The sequence below is a fragment of the Saccostrea cucullata genome, unplaced genomic scaffold, assembly GCF_032062105.1.
Source record: "Saccostrea cucullata isolate Sc308-1 unplaced genomic scaffold, CSIRO_AGI_Scuc_v1 ctg1034, whole genome shotgun sequence".
NCBI classification, from domain to species: domain Eukaryota; kingdom Metazoa; phylum Mollusca; class Bivalvia; order Ostreida; family Ostreidae; genus Saccostrea; species Saccostrea cuccullata.
In genome coordinates this window covers 129378-143695 of record NW_026932728.1, presented here as the reverse complement: position 1 = coordinate 143695, position 14318 = coordinate 129378, and the positions used below count along the sequence as shown (strand labels likewise).

General features: G+C 33.0%; 1 protein-coding gene across 1 annotated transcript in view; it reads right to left on the bottom strand.

Annotated features, from left to right (window-relative positions):
* LOC134235930 (traf2 and NCK-interacting protein kinase-like) overlaps positions 1 to 4571 on the bottom strand; it is a 49517-nt gene extending 44946 nt beyond the window's left edge. Inside the window, exons 1-3 of the mRNA XM_062718105.1 lie at positions 4275 to 4571; positions 3846 to 3911; positions 89 to 145 (exon numbers count right to left, since the gene is read on the bottom strand). Coding sequence (XP_062574089.1) covers positions 89 to 145; positions 3846 to 3911; positions 4275 to 4325 — 174 coding nt within the window. The 5' untranslated portion in view covers positions 4326 to 4571. The remainder of the gene's footprint in view (positions 1 to 88; positions 146 to 3845; positions 3912 to 4274) is intronic.
* Positions 4572 to 14318: the final 9747 nt, after the last annotated feature.

Below are 14318 nucleotides of genomic sequence, written 5' to 3'. Positions count from 1 at the left end.
ATCGTCCCACCCCTATTGGTGACATTCATTGCTTTACTATTTAAGTAAACTTTTACTTTTGTGGCTATTTTATGTTCTTACAACTCACCTCTGTGACATTCATTACTTTAATGGCTGCCAGTTGTCCTGTCTTTGTATGCCTCCCCTAAGAATAAATGAAAACATGCTACATTTGATGGAGGCTTTTCACGTTCCCCAAGTAAATTCCAGAAGAACACTTGCACGCTTATAATGCAGTGCTAGTGACAGAGGACTTGCTTTGTTATAAACATAATTCATTATATCCAATGATAGGGAATGAAATCACTTTGTGGTAATTACAATTTTCCAATTCTTTTCTATTGACTTCTGGACTCCTGCAAAGTTTTCTTTATTTTTACCATGTGTGTGTAATGCATGGATATGTGTTTTGAATGTTTAATTAAGGTCTTCCGTCTCCAACGGAAGACCTTCTTGTTATTCTTCGGTTTCTTTTTCCCTATTATTATTATTATTATTATTTTTCTTACCAATTTTGTGCACGCGATTTCTCGTAAACTACTGAACCGATTCTCATGAAACTTTGACATCTGATAGGTACTGATCTGAACCTTATTGGAAATTTTTTTCGTCGATGACGTCACTTCCGGTCGTGAGATATGGACAATTTTCTGATTTTAAAATGCAATTTTGTCTTGATTACTTAGCGAAAACTGCTTAAGATATGAAGCTAAGATTAATTGGAGATGATAGTTCATGATTTATAGCGTTGCAGAATTGCTTTTTCGTGCGTCGTCAATACTTCCGGTCGAAACTGGAAGCGAATTTAAAAAACGCAATTTTTCAACTTTTCTTTTTTAATATTTTTATATTAGAATTGAATAAAGACCCCTTTTCTGAATCCAAATATGTAATTTGTTTGAAAATCGACCGAGCCAATCTCGAGATATTTGCATTTGAAAACGCGAAGCGGCGATCCCGATGGCCGAATGGTTAGCGCGTTGGATTGTCACGCGGGCGACCCGGGTTCGATCCCGCTTGTGACCAAAAAATTTTATCACTTTTTCTGCTCAATTTTTCGATTTTTATTAATTTTAGACTATTTGCAAAAGCATATTTTCAACTTTTAAGTATATCTTACGTAATAAGGGGTCACAAGGGGCAAGAATGCTAAATCTTTGACACTTCATATCATGAAAAGAGGGAATATTTTGATAAGCAATATTGAACAAAAGTTGGTCAGAATAATGATCTAAACAATATGCATACTTTGAATTTTTGTAAAATGGCCCCATTAAGTACTTGTAGGGGTGGCCCCTAAATATTTATATTAAGTATATCTTCTAAACAAAGAGAAATCTCTGAATAGTTGTAGAACAAAAAGTCTTTGAAATCACAAGACCTTTCGTTTGATATCAAGAAAAAGGGGCTGACTCCTCAAATTAGGGGCTCAGAGGGGCCAGAAGTCTTTTATCTGTAACTCTTTAATGATCAATATTTTGTGATACATTTCAGAAGCAAAGTTGTTCATATTACCAATTTGCAACAATATATTACAATATGTTGGTCATATGTTACGTAATTAGGGGTCACAAGGGGCCAGAATACTCAATCTTTGACGCTTCATATCTCAAAAAGGGGGCAAATTTTGATAAGCAGTATTGAACAAAAGATGGTCAGAATAATGTTTTAAACAATATGCATACTTTGAATTTTTGTAAAACGGCCCCATTAAGGACTTGTAGGAGTGGCCCCTAAATATTTTCGTTGAGCATATCTCCACAACGAAGAGAAATCTCTGAATAAGTGTTGAACAAAAAATCTTCAAAATCACAAGACCTTTCATTTGATATCAAGAAAATGGGGCTGACCCCTCAAATTAGGGGCTCATAGGGGCCAAAAGCCTTTTATCCATAACTCTCTAATGATCAATATTTTGTTATACATTACTGAAGCAAAAGTATTTATCTTACAGATTTGCAACAATATATGATGATATTTTAATAATATATTACGTAATAAGGGGTCACAAGGGGCCAGAATGTCACATCGTTGATGCTTTATATCTAAAAAAGGGGGAATATTTTGATAAGCAATATTGAACAAAAGATGGTCAGAATAATGTTCTAAACAATATGCTTACTTTAAATTTTTGTAAAACGGCCCCATTAAGGACTTGTAGGAGTGGCCCCTAAATATTTTCATTGAGTATATCTCCACAACGAAAAGAAATCTATTAATAAGTGTTGAACAAAAAATCTTCAAAATCACAAGACCTTTCATTTGATATCAAGAAAATTGGGCTGACCCCTCAAATTAGGGGCTCATAGGGGCCAAAAGTCTTTTATCTATAACTCTCTAACGATCAATATTTTGTTATACATTACTGAAGCAAAAGTATTTATCTTACCGATTTGCAACAATATATGATGATATTTTAATAATATATTACGTAATAAGGGGTCACAAGGGGCCAGAATGTCACATCTTTGACGCTTTATATCTCAAAAAGGGGGAATATTTTGATAAGCAATATTGAACAAAAGATGGTCAGAATAATGTTCTTATAACAATATGCTTACTTTAAATTTTTGTAAAACGGCCCCATTAAGGACTTGTAGGAGTGGCCCCTAAATATTTTCATTGAGTATATCTCCACAACGAAAAGAAATCTATTAATAAGTGTTGAACAAAAAATCTTCAAAATCACAAGACCTTTCATTTGATATCAAGAAAATGGGGCTGACCCCTCAAATTAGGGGCTCATAGGGGCCAAAAGTCTTTTATCTATAACTCTCTAACGATCAATATTTTGTTATACATTACTGAAGCAAAAGTATTTATCTTACAGATTTGCAACAATATATGATGATATTTTAATAATATATGACGTAATAAGGGGTCACAAGGGGCCAGAATGTCACATCTTTGACGCTTTATATCTCAAAAAGGGGGAATATTTTGATAAGCAATATTGAACAAAAGATGGTCTAATAATGTTCTAAACAATATGCATACTTTGAATTTTTGTAAAATGGTCCCATTAAGGACTTGTAGGACTGGCCCCTAAATATTTCCATTTAACATATCTCCACAACAAAAAGAAATCTCTGAATAAGTGTTGAACAAAAAATCTTCAAAATCACAAGACCTTTCATTTAATATCAAGAAAAAGGGGCTGACCCCTCAAATTAGAGGCTCATAGGGGCCAAAAGCCTTTTATCTATAACTCTCTAATGATCAATATTTTGTTATACATTACTCAAGCAAAAGTATTCATCTTAACGATTTGCAACAATATATGATAATATTTTTATCATATGTTACGTAATTAGGTGTCGCAAGGGACCAAAATGCTATATATTTTATGCTTTATATCTCGAAATGGGGGAGTATTTTCATAAGCCTTATCAAACAAAAGATGTTCAGAATATCGTGATAAAAATGAAAATCTTTAACTTTAACTAGGGAAAACTTAATGTCATTCTCTTTAAACGAATATCTCAGTCAAAATCACATCTCATCTTATCTAGAAATTCAACGGAAGACCTACTCGTTGCTCGCAACGAGATCTCATCTAGTTATGTTGTATATTTGTTATTTCTGTGGCATTCTAAGTTGTGATAGTCAGTTTAAGAGCTTTACAAAACTCCTTTTAATTGTTATATTGTCAACTTTAAATCAAATTTATTGTTTTACTGTATTTTACTGTTGGTTGTACATGGGCTTTTTTCTGAACCTCAACTATATGATGTAAACCCACTGACTAAAAGAAATGTTCAGTTTCATCTTTCATTGTTTCAAAATAATGTTTCGACATTATGATTTTGGGGTCTAAATATCAAAACCATTTATGGACCCCATACCTTGTATACTTGGCCATAAGTTCCATTTCCAACAACTTCAATCAGGTCAAATATTCCTGCTGGGTCCTGTAAAGTATGAAGACAAATATAAACTTCTTCTGGAAGTTGAAGTACCCCACTGGTTATTATTTTATTTATACAAAGAAAAATCATACACGAGATATCGAGGTTTTTGAAATAATCCATTGCGATGAATTAACAATGCATAACAGCAAAAAATATCTTATGTAAGATGAGTAACGTTTTTAATAGAGTCTGACAGACATTCTTCTTTGTTCAGTTTGTTCAACTTGTTGTGTTGTTACTTAATCAGCTGATTAAATAAGGACAAAATAATCAGCCGCGTCCTTCGTTAAATAATTGTAAATATATATTCCGCAAATGGAAAACCTATTATCACTCTAAATGAATTGATAAGCCCCTTCTTACCCTTAAACTAGACAAGTCTATGTCGTCCAAACTAACGTTAGTGGAAGCCATCTTGGATTTGATTCATTGAAAAAACTTCACTTCCTCTTCAACTTTGCGCCCACGAGAACCACACCACGCGTCAATACCGGTTTCTTAACAACAAATAATTGTCGTTTGGAGACTGTTTTCTGATTTAAATTGAGGGATCATCATGCAAATGGATGCATGCATCAGAAAAAGTTTCCAAACTTGGAACTGTTCCGCTATATTTACACATGCGAGTGACAGTTCAGTGCATTGTGGGATATCAGTCTAAGGGCGATAACTCTCACACGATGACATCATCCGGAACCACAGGTGCGGTTGTATGACGCACAAAGAATAGATTTTTTTTTACAGAGTTGTTTTTGTTTTTTGTTTGTTTTGTTTTGTTTTTTTTTATTTGATTTGATTCTTAAATTCACATGGTGAAGATACCAAATAATTTATGATTTGAAAATTTGTCCATGTCTTGTAAGAGACAAAAACTGTTGTCTAAACTGAAAAAAAAAAAAAATTATCCTGGCACAATATATTTAGAAATATCGACTTAATTCAAAATTAATTTAAGCATAGAACTGAATCCTCCCATTTTAAAAAGTATAAAATTAGAATATTTTGCAATGCTTCGAAAACTTTTTTTTAAATCTTTGGGCATTGTATTTTTTTTATTTAATATTGTCTCCCCCCCCCCCCATTTAAATAAAAATGCAACTATATATATAAAATTATTCTAAAAAGCTTTAAACAAAGAAAAGAAAAATACATGTGCTATGTTTAAATAAAATTAAAATAAAATATTAAATATTTTGAGAAATACACTGTAATACATACCGTCATATATGGAGAGAAAAAATATGAGTACATACATAAAAAACATTAACTTATATATTAGTTATTTTAAATTAAATTAAATTAGTTATTTTACAGTAAATTAGCATGGTACTTTAATACAGTCTAATATGATTTTTAGATGGAATACGTTTTGTGTATTTTATCTTTCGTCTTTAAATATAAATGTATGTAGATACCAAGTAAAGAAGATTAGGCATATAGCCGTGGCATGTGATCTGTGCAGGAATCGTGTACGAACGCCCGTGTTTGCTGACTTTGCACACAGAATTGGGGCTGATTCTGTAACGTCAAAATATCCATTTCTGACTTTAAATATATCTATACGTCGTCTAAGACATTAAAACGTTGAAAATTAATTTAAAGGCTGACATCCAATTTTTGGTCTTGTTTTCTTAAAGATAACTTTTAACAGGTTCTTTTAATATTGAAATTTATTTATTTGCACAGTTTAAAAAAAGAGTTTATCGGTAACAAGTTTTTTTTCCCATTAGAAAGATAATACAACTCACATGAATGCTCTACGTCCCGTTAAAAACCATAATACGCTTATTTGTGTAGTACGTACGGTAATTATAACAAAATTGACTATAGACATCAAAATCACTCTATTAATCTCTCCTTTTCCCTGCTTATAATTTTAAAGAAACATATATTATGACTACTTCTTGATTTGCACATTTTATCAATCATTTTAGCTTTACCATAAGAAGAACCTCTGTCAGTTCAATTGAAAACTTATTAAACAATTTAGAGGGACATCATCAAAGGACGTTATAGAAGGTAGGTACAAACTGGCAGAAAAATCCATGTAGACAAAACAATAACATGACCAAAAATACTAACACCCGTCTATATTTACAGTGTTACGAGTTTCGCAATTGCGCGAGGTCTCTACTCCTATTTTGTATTGTTTAATGGACTTCTGAGCTTGAATAATATTAATTTTCTCCAAAAAAAAAAAAAATCATTTTAATTTCAAGAACTAATATCAAATAATGAAAACTGTTTTCTTCTAAATTCAAATCCAGTATCTTTGCTCAAATCTTTCAGAAAAGAAACGATCTTTCTTATATTACTACGAACTTAAAGTTCTCCTCCTGCTTCGAGCACAAGTTTATGGCCTGCACCGAGGTACCCCATCCCTGTCTTTACACTGACATTTGCTGTACTGATCTGTCTGACGTATTTCATTTTATCAAATACAATTTGTACTCAGAAAGGACAGTACTATGCCCGAAGTCCACCCTGATCTTTCATTTCTTTTTCTACTGAGAATCGCCATGCCTCTATCCTTTTGTTGCACTTTGTTTCGCTTTCCAAGTAGAGACCATTGTAGCAGCCGCTAATGATATAAAGCCGCTTAATGATACACATATCATTAAGCGTTAACGTTGCAACTGTAAGGCCCAATGCCATAAATTATTGCATTAATGGTTAACCTTTTCAACCGCTAATGTTAAATCACCGCTTAATGAAAGAATTATATCATTAAGCGGATGAGCATGTCAACTGTTAATGCAATGATTTATGACATTAAGCGTTGAATTGCAATGGTAATCCAAGAACCCTTGGTATATCTGATTTTTTCCATTCTCAAGACATGGTTAATTAATTTCCGTAGCTTTCTATGATCTGGCACAACGTTGCATTTCTGATCTTGTACGCCCAGAATATCTTGAGTATTCTACGGAAATATGTGACGAAGTTGACTTTGATATAGCTACATGCTTAGTTTACTTTTGTTACTTACTTTGTCATATGTCATTTGCAAATAATTTTACTAAAAGCATTCTGATTGCACACACAAGTACTCTAAAGTCGACATAAAAAAGATGCTTGAGTTTCTGATTGACAATATCTATTGATGTGGTTTTTTGAGACCAGGTCTTCCAACAATCTATTGAAATTCCCATGGGTACCAATTGCACTCCGTTATTAGCATACTTATTATCGTATTCATATTAAGCATACTTTGTGCAAAATCGTATGCGTGAAACGAAGAAACATTCAACTCGACATTCAGATATATCGACGACGTACTGTTTATTAACAATGGAAATTCCAATCTTATGTCGATATGATATATCCTGGTGAGCTTGAGATAAAAGATACCTCAGAGTCTGACACATCGGTTTCATATTTAGATATTTTACTTGAAAAAAGCGTTAATGGTAATCCAACAACCAAGCTCTATGATGAACGTAATGACTTTAACTTTTCAGACGTCAATTTCCCTTACGTATGCAGCAATATACCTTCATCACCTGCATACGGAGTTTACATACCTCAGTTGATTAGATCCGCAAGAGAATGCTCTACGTATGAATAATTTCTACAACGAGGTAAATTATTGACAAACAAGTAGATAACAAGGATTTCAGCTGTCTCGTTTAAAGTAATCATTTCGTAAGTTCTATGGTCGATACAATGACCTTGTCAGCAAATACAATTTATAACTGAGTCAAATGCTGACTGACGTTTTTCATACTAGTTGTTATTCAGTTATTTATACACTGAAATGACGACGGATTTTTCCGTCATTCCCGATCATGACAAGGAGCACACGACGGGTGTGACCGGTTGGCAGGGGATTTTTCAATCTTCTATGGCACCTGATCCTACCTCTAATGTTTTGGAGGTCCGTATTTGCTCTGCTCCTATTTTGTCTTGTTTTATGGACTTTTGATCTAGAATGATGTTCGTTATCTCCATATGCTTCATTCTGTTTCCTTAATTCCATGTCAGCCCTATCTCTATCAGCTTGTTTTCTGGTGTTGTGATCGCAATGTTGTTTTCCATTCTCCATCTGATGCAGTTAATATGCTTATCTCTGGAGGATTCCCGCATGACCCAGTCTATGGCCAATAAGAAGAGCAGAGGCGAGAACATTCAGCCCCGTTCCAGTCCCGGTGTTACTAAGAACCACTCTGTTTGAGTATTTACACATTGTCGACCATTGTTGCAACAATGTGGGCAGGGGCAATAATATTAACCGTAACATGGGATGCGATCTTTGTCCCACACAGCCCCTGTTGTGAATTCTCTAGTCAGAGTTGCTGTCGAAATCACCCAGTAACTTTGTTGGACTAGTAGCGTAATTGTTTTATTGGGATGTCCTCATCTTCATAGATGCATGGTTCTACTTTTTAATTTTGGAATTTCTGCAAGCTTGAAGCACTTCTGGAAGGTATGTAGTCTTCGATCTCCCACCGTGATCTTGATATTATATCAACGACGCCAATTAAGGACGGAAATATCTTTGCAGTTTGGCTTGCAATTGGTATGCTAACCGTAGTCTGATCTATCTTCTGCATCATCAGCTTCATTTATATGGCCTTGAACGGATAAAGTACGTTTTTCTTATACTTGAAAATAGTTGAAAAAGAGAAGACTGAATCTGAGAAAAAAAAGCTGTAAAATTTTTTTAACAAACAACCAAATTAAAAATGTAATAATCAAGTTACAGAGTCTGGATATAAGTTATCTTTATTCTGTTCAACATACAATGAACACTATTTGAAGCAATCCAAAATTTGAGGAAGGTTTTATAGACCCTTTCACCAAAACTGCGGTACTGCTCTTTTGTAGCGAAAAATGATATATTTTGGTGAAATACATGAAAGACGCAAAATCAATTGTTGAAAAGAAAAGAAATTTTCATTGTAAAATTTTTATTGTTATATTCAATCCTCCAACATGTATCAAGCTTTATCCTAGCACTGAAGACGAGTCTATCACAAAATCAGTATCTGAAAGATTATACAAAATACAAGTTTCAGAAATTAGTTTCATTTTAACACGTTTAAGTAGAGAGATTAAAATCAATAGAGGAAAAATTGACATAATATTTCAAGATCAGGTATAAAAGAGCCTTTGATTGTGCACTATTTTTAACAGATATATTTTTTGGAATTTTTCAAAATCTTATATATACATGAGAAGAAGATTAAACACGATATAGCTTTCAACTCGACATTACGATATATCTACAGCGTACATGTATTATTAATTGACAATTACTTCCTTTTCAAGGAAATTGCAATACATGAACAAAATACCATAGAATCCGACATATTTGGTTATCTTACTAGAAAAAGACGAGAATGGTTATCTACCTACCAAGCCATATGATAAAGAAGATGACTTCAACTTTTCAATCGTCAATTTCCACTAAGTTATGCAGCAATATACATTTATCATCGCACATGGAGTTGATCTGATACATAAGAGCATGCTCTACATACGAGGGACGTTCAATAAATAATGTCATCGGGGCTGGAAAAGAAACAAAAACGAAAACGCTTTTCTATGATTTTGTCTTAATGATTTAACTAAATAATTCACTTTTTATTAAAACACATGTCCATAACATTTTTATTCAATTTCTAATTGTTTTCAGAACACATTTTTGAGTATGACCCTTCGTATACTGGAATACGGCATATCCTATGATTTGCTGTAATAGTTTTTTTCTTTCTGAAAGGTGATTTCCTAAGTTTGGGAAATAAAACAAGTCAAAGGTTCAAAGATCTAGCGAATATTGTTGATGTGACAAAACATTAACTTTCTGTTTACCCCAAAACTTATTTACTCTTCATGGCCTGTGGGTTTGGACGCTATCATGAAGAAATTTAATGTAGTGAATTCCTCATTCTGTTTCCTTTCTCTCATAAACATTTCAATTTTTTTGCAAATATTTTGTTTACTAGACTCCTCCAGAAATTGAACTGCCTTCCCAAATATGAATTTGAACAACAAGACAGCTAATATTTAGGAAAATAGCGTATAAAACTGTTTTTGTGTTCTTGCAAATCTTTGCCCTTCTTAGGCCTTTGCAGTTTTGTCAAGTGCATCTGATTGTAAATTTGTTTTGAGGGTTTAAAGCAAAATGGATTCAAGTTTCATGATCTGTTTGAATTTCAGACAAACGTGGATAAGTACAATTTTTGATTTTTTAAACATAATTGTTCAGATTTTCTACATGCTGTCGTTTTCACTCATTTTTAAAAATATAGGGTGACCTTTGAGTATTAAACTTTTTTACTATCAAATGTATCTTTAAAACTACCACCCAAATGATGTCTATCAAATGTGCTATGTGTCTTAAAGTCAATAAAACATAATCAGTGATAATTTGTTGTATATTCGCTAATATACATTGGTTGTTGTATGTCCTTGTTGACAAGGACGGTACCCATTTTTGATGCCCATTATACATTTTTTGTTAATTGAAATCCACCTGTTCATGTGTTTATGAAACAAACATAAGTTGCTGTAAATTTCACATATTTCAGTTAATATATATTTGGGAAATTAACAAGTTTTACAGCAGCTTTAATGACGCGTTCAATTTTACTCTAGTTTACTGATGCTTGACCATTCATTTTTAATGCAGTGTCTCGAATAGCCCTTCCTTTCCGCTTCCCACAATGAAATTATGCGATGAAAAGTGGTCAATTCATTAAAGAATCAATAATGAGAGAAAGTCAAGCTTAATGTCATATGATTTCTATATTGTATGTTATCGAGCTGATGACATTATTTATTGAACGTACCTCGTATATGTACAATTTCTTAAGTGAGGCAAACTATTGGCACACAAGTTGATGAACAAGAATATCAACAATCTCGTTTAAAGTCATCATTGTGCAAGTTCAATGGTCGATACATTGACCTTGTCAGCAAATAGAATCTACCATGAAGCCTAAAGTGCTGACTGGCCTTTTTCAAATTATTTGTTACGCCATTATATTTTTCCCGATCATGATAAGAAGCACAGGGCGGGTGCGATCTGTACGCAGGGGATTCCCACTCCTCCATTGCTCCTATTTTGTGTTCTTTTAATGGACTTTTTGTGCTTAAATATTATTTTTTATCTCTATATTTCATAGACAAAGATCATTCATAAAGACGTAGACCATTGTCATAACTTTTCCATTTAACTTCAAATAATGAAATTTGAGAGACATATTTTATCAATAAAAGCACAAATATAAAACATACACACTGTAATGATATCATCAACATTATAAATAACAAAAGTATAAAAATGATATGACGAAAAACAACATTGTGTACGTATTATTTGAATTTCTTTAAATTATCACCTGTGCAAATACCACAGAACTTTCTGCAATGATCTCCTCGCCATACCCGGTAAAAATGGTTGGTGCACAAATCACATGGATATTCAAAACAGTTGGGAAGTTTTTCTGCACATGCTATTGTGACTGTTAGTGCTGAGTAAATTAAAAGGGAAATTCAAAGATACATAATGCTTTTCCTTTTTGTGCTTTTATTTTGTGATCCAAAAACAGTTTCGATGATTAAACAATCAAATATCACTGTATTAATGTAAAAGCCAGGCCAGATTATAAATTTGTTAATTAATGTTGTTATTGTTTTTAAAATTTCATATCCTAAATGATTAATTTTTTCAATGTTTTTTTTTCCTCAATCTTTATTTTTTTTTATCGGAAAATATATGTTTATTTCTCTAAAACAAGTTAACTATAGTATGTCCTTTCTTCGCTAACCTTGACAGAATCCGCAATATGACAGACAGTTTATCATTGCCCATTCATAGTATATCCCTGTTTTGTTACACATTCGAACTGCATCGTACACTTTACAATTGAGAGTATCTTTACAGACTGAAAATCATGAAAACCACTACATTATTAAATTATGATTGCCTGCTTTTTTTTTTTTTTTTTACAATATTCAACATTCTTTGTAAATACCTGTCAAGGACTGTTTGATGCTGTAGTAAATTAGTTTATTCATTACTTTGCTGTCGCCTTCAACTCGATATACTATTAGTCCTGTGGGGATCCGGGTTAGAAAAGGTCCTCAGTACCCCCTTGCTTGTCGTAAAAGGCGACTAAATGGGACGTCCTTCGGATGAGACCGTATAAACCGAGGCCCCGTGTCACAGCAGGTGTGGCACGATAAAGATCCCTCCCTGCTCAAAGGCCCTGAGTGCCGAGCATAGGCCTAAATTTGCAGCCCTTCACCGGCAATGGTGACGTCTCCATATCAGTGAAATATTCTGGAGAGGGACGTTAAATAGTATACAATCAATCAATCAATCAACTCGATATATCGACGATTTTCAATCATTCTAATGTCGAAACGATATATCCCGGTGAGATTGAGATAAAGGATACCACAGTGTCTGACATATCTTTTTCATATTTGGATATTTTACTTGAAAAAAAAAGCGTTCATGGTAATCTAACAACCAAGTTCATGGATAAATGTGATGACTTTAACTTTTCAATCGTCAACTTTCCGTACTTATGCAGCAATATTCCTTTAACACCCGCAATCTCAGCAGTCTCGTTTAAAGTCATCATTTCGTAAGTTCTATGGTCAATACAATGACCTTGTCAGCAAATATAATTTATCATTGAGTCAAATGCTGACTGGCGTTCAACTGATTGATAGGCTATTGTTTACGCAATTAATTGACGACGTATTTTTTCCCCGTCATTACCCTATCATGACAAAGAGCATACGGCGGGTTTGACCGGTCGGAAGGGGATGGTCACTTCTCCATGACACCTGATTCCACCTTTGATGTTTTAGACGTCCGATTTTGCGTCGCGCTTATTTTGTATTTTTATGGTCTTTTGAGCTTGGATACTGTTCGTTACCTCCATATATTTCATTTTAGGAGTTAGATTTATGTAAGTCCAAACTCTACACTGTAATTAAAAATAAACCCAAATACAAACGGACGGCGCAGTGTTGGTGCACTGAGTCTTTTTTGGTATTATTCTTTGCATTGCAGATTCAAAACGATGGAATTATAAGTATTTTTTGAAGACAAACTGCGAAATGGTTCACTAGAAACATGATACGCTTCGAACTTAATGAAAAGGAGAAGTCACCAGAGTAAAGAAATTTACTTGTTAAAATGTTACTATGCACTAGCATGAATTATATTACTAAATCATTTTTATTTTTTTCATGTGTTTATTTGTACTACTGATAATCATAACCAAGCTAGAATTTTCACTGCTTCGATCCGGCTTGTTTATCGTACTATATAGCATGTATAGGTATGCATCAAAAGATCGAAAGTTAATATAAGGTATGTCACTCATGAAATTTGTTGTATCAAGGAATATTGATAAGTACTCATATAGTATTACTCAAAATCTCCTAGAAAATAGGGGGTCATTGTGAATCTTACTGAGATAGGGTACAATTAAATTGTTCTTTTTCATGTTTTTGCGCTTAAATTTTATCTCTTTGGTTATTCACTTTAACCTTTATCATATTTTATCGGAGGCACATGTAACCATGGCAATAAACATAATATTATTTATTGTAAAATACTTTGATCAATATCTATCATTATCTTCTTGCATAAATCTTTTTTAGGACTTAAGTGCTGTTCAGTCACAAGTATCGACTTAAAATGTAATAAATGTACAGATTTGCAGAATTTTCTGCTAAATATCATTCCATCACAGGAAATAGTCCCTGATAAAACTTGGTTCCTTAATTTTCGAGCAGTTTTTTCATTGAATGTTGAACAGTTTACATTGTTTTATTTAAATATGTTATAAAAATTGAATTATAATAAATAGTTTAAAATAAGAGGTTCTGCATGAACTTTACCAAAATTTTGACGAGTGGCCTACCTTAATGGTTTCTAAAAGTGTCCAACAAAGTATGCAAGTGATACATAAAGACTAGTAGCTAGATGTCAATCAATTTGAAGCACGCAATGAAGGACCTTAATTCACTTGATTAACGAGGGTATAGGGTCCAGGTTAATTTGGGGTGGTGCTTATTATTGCGGGTTTTGACCCTTTTAATAATGTTTAAGGGACACATATCGTGTCTATTTTATAAATATCTTTAGCAAAATGCTGATTTTTAATTCTATTTATTGTACATTTTTATCTTTTATTTTAAAGCATATGTACGTGTTCGATGATTTGGTGAGAATCATAAAAAATTACTACGGAGTCCTTATGTTGCCAACTTCTCTCATTTTTTCGATATACATGCATGAAGCTCTGTGGAAGACGTAATCTGACAGATACACGTCTATTTATATCCTCTAATTCTGACAATGTTGAAATATATTATAATTATATTTTAAATATTACATATTAAAATATATTCACAAAATAAAAAAAAATATTGTTA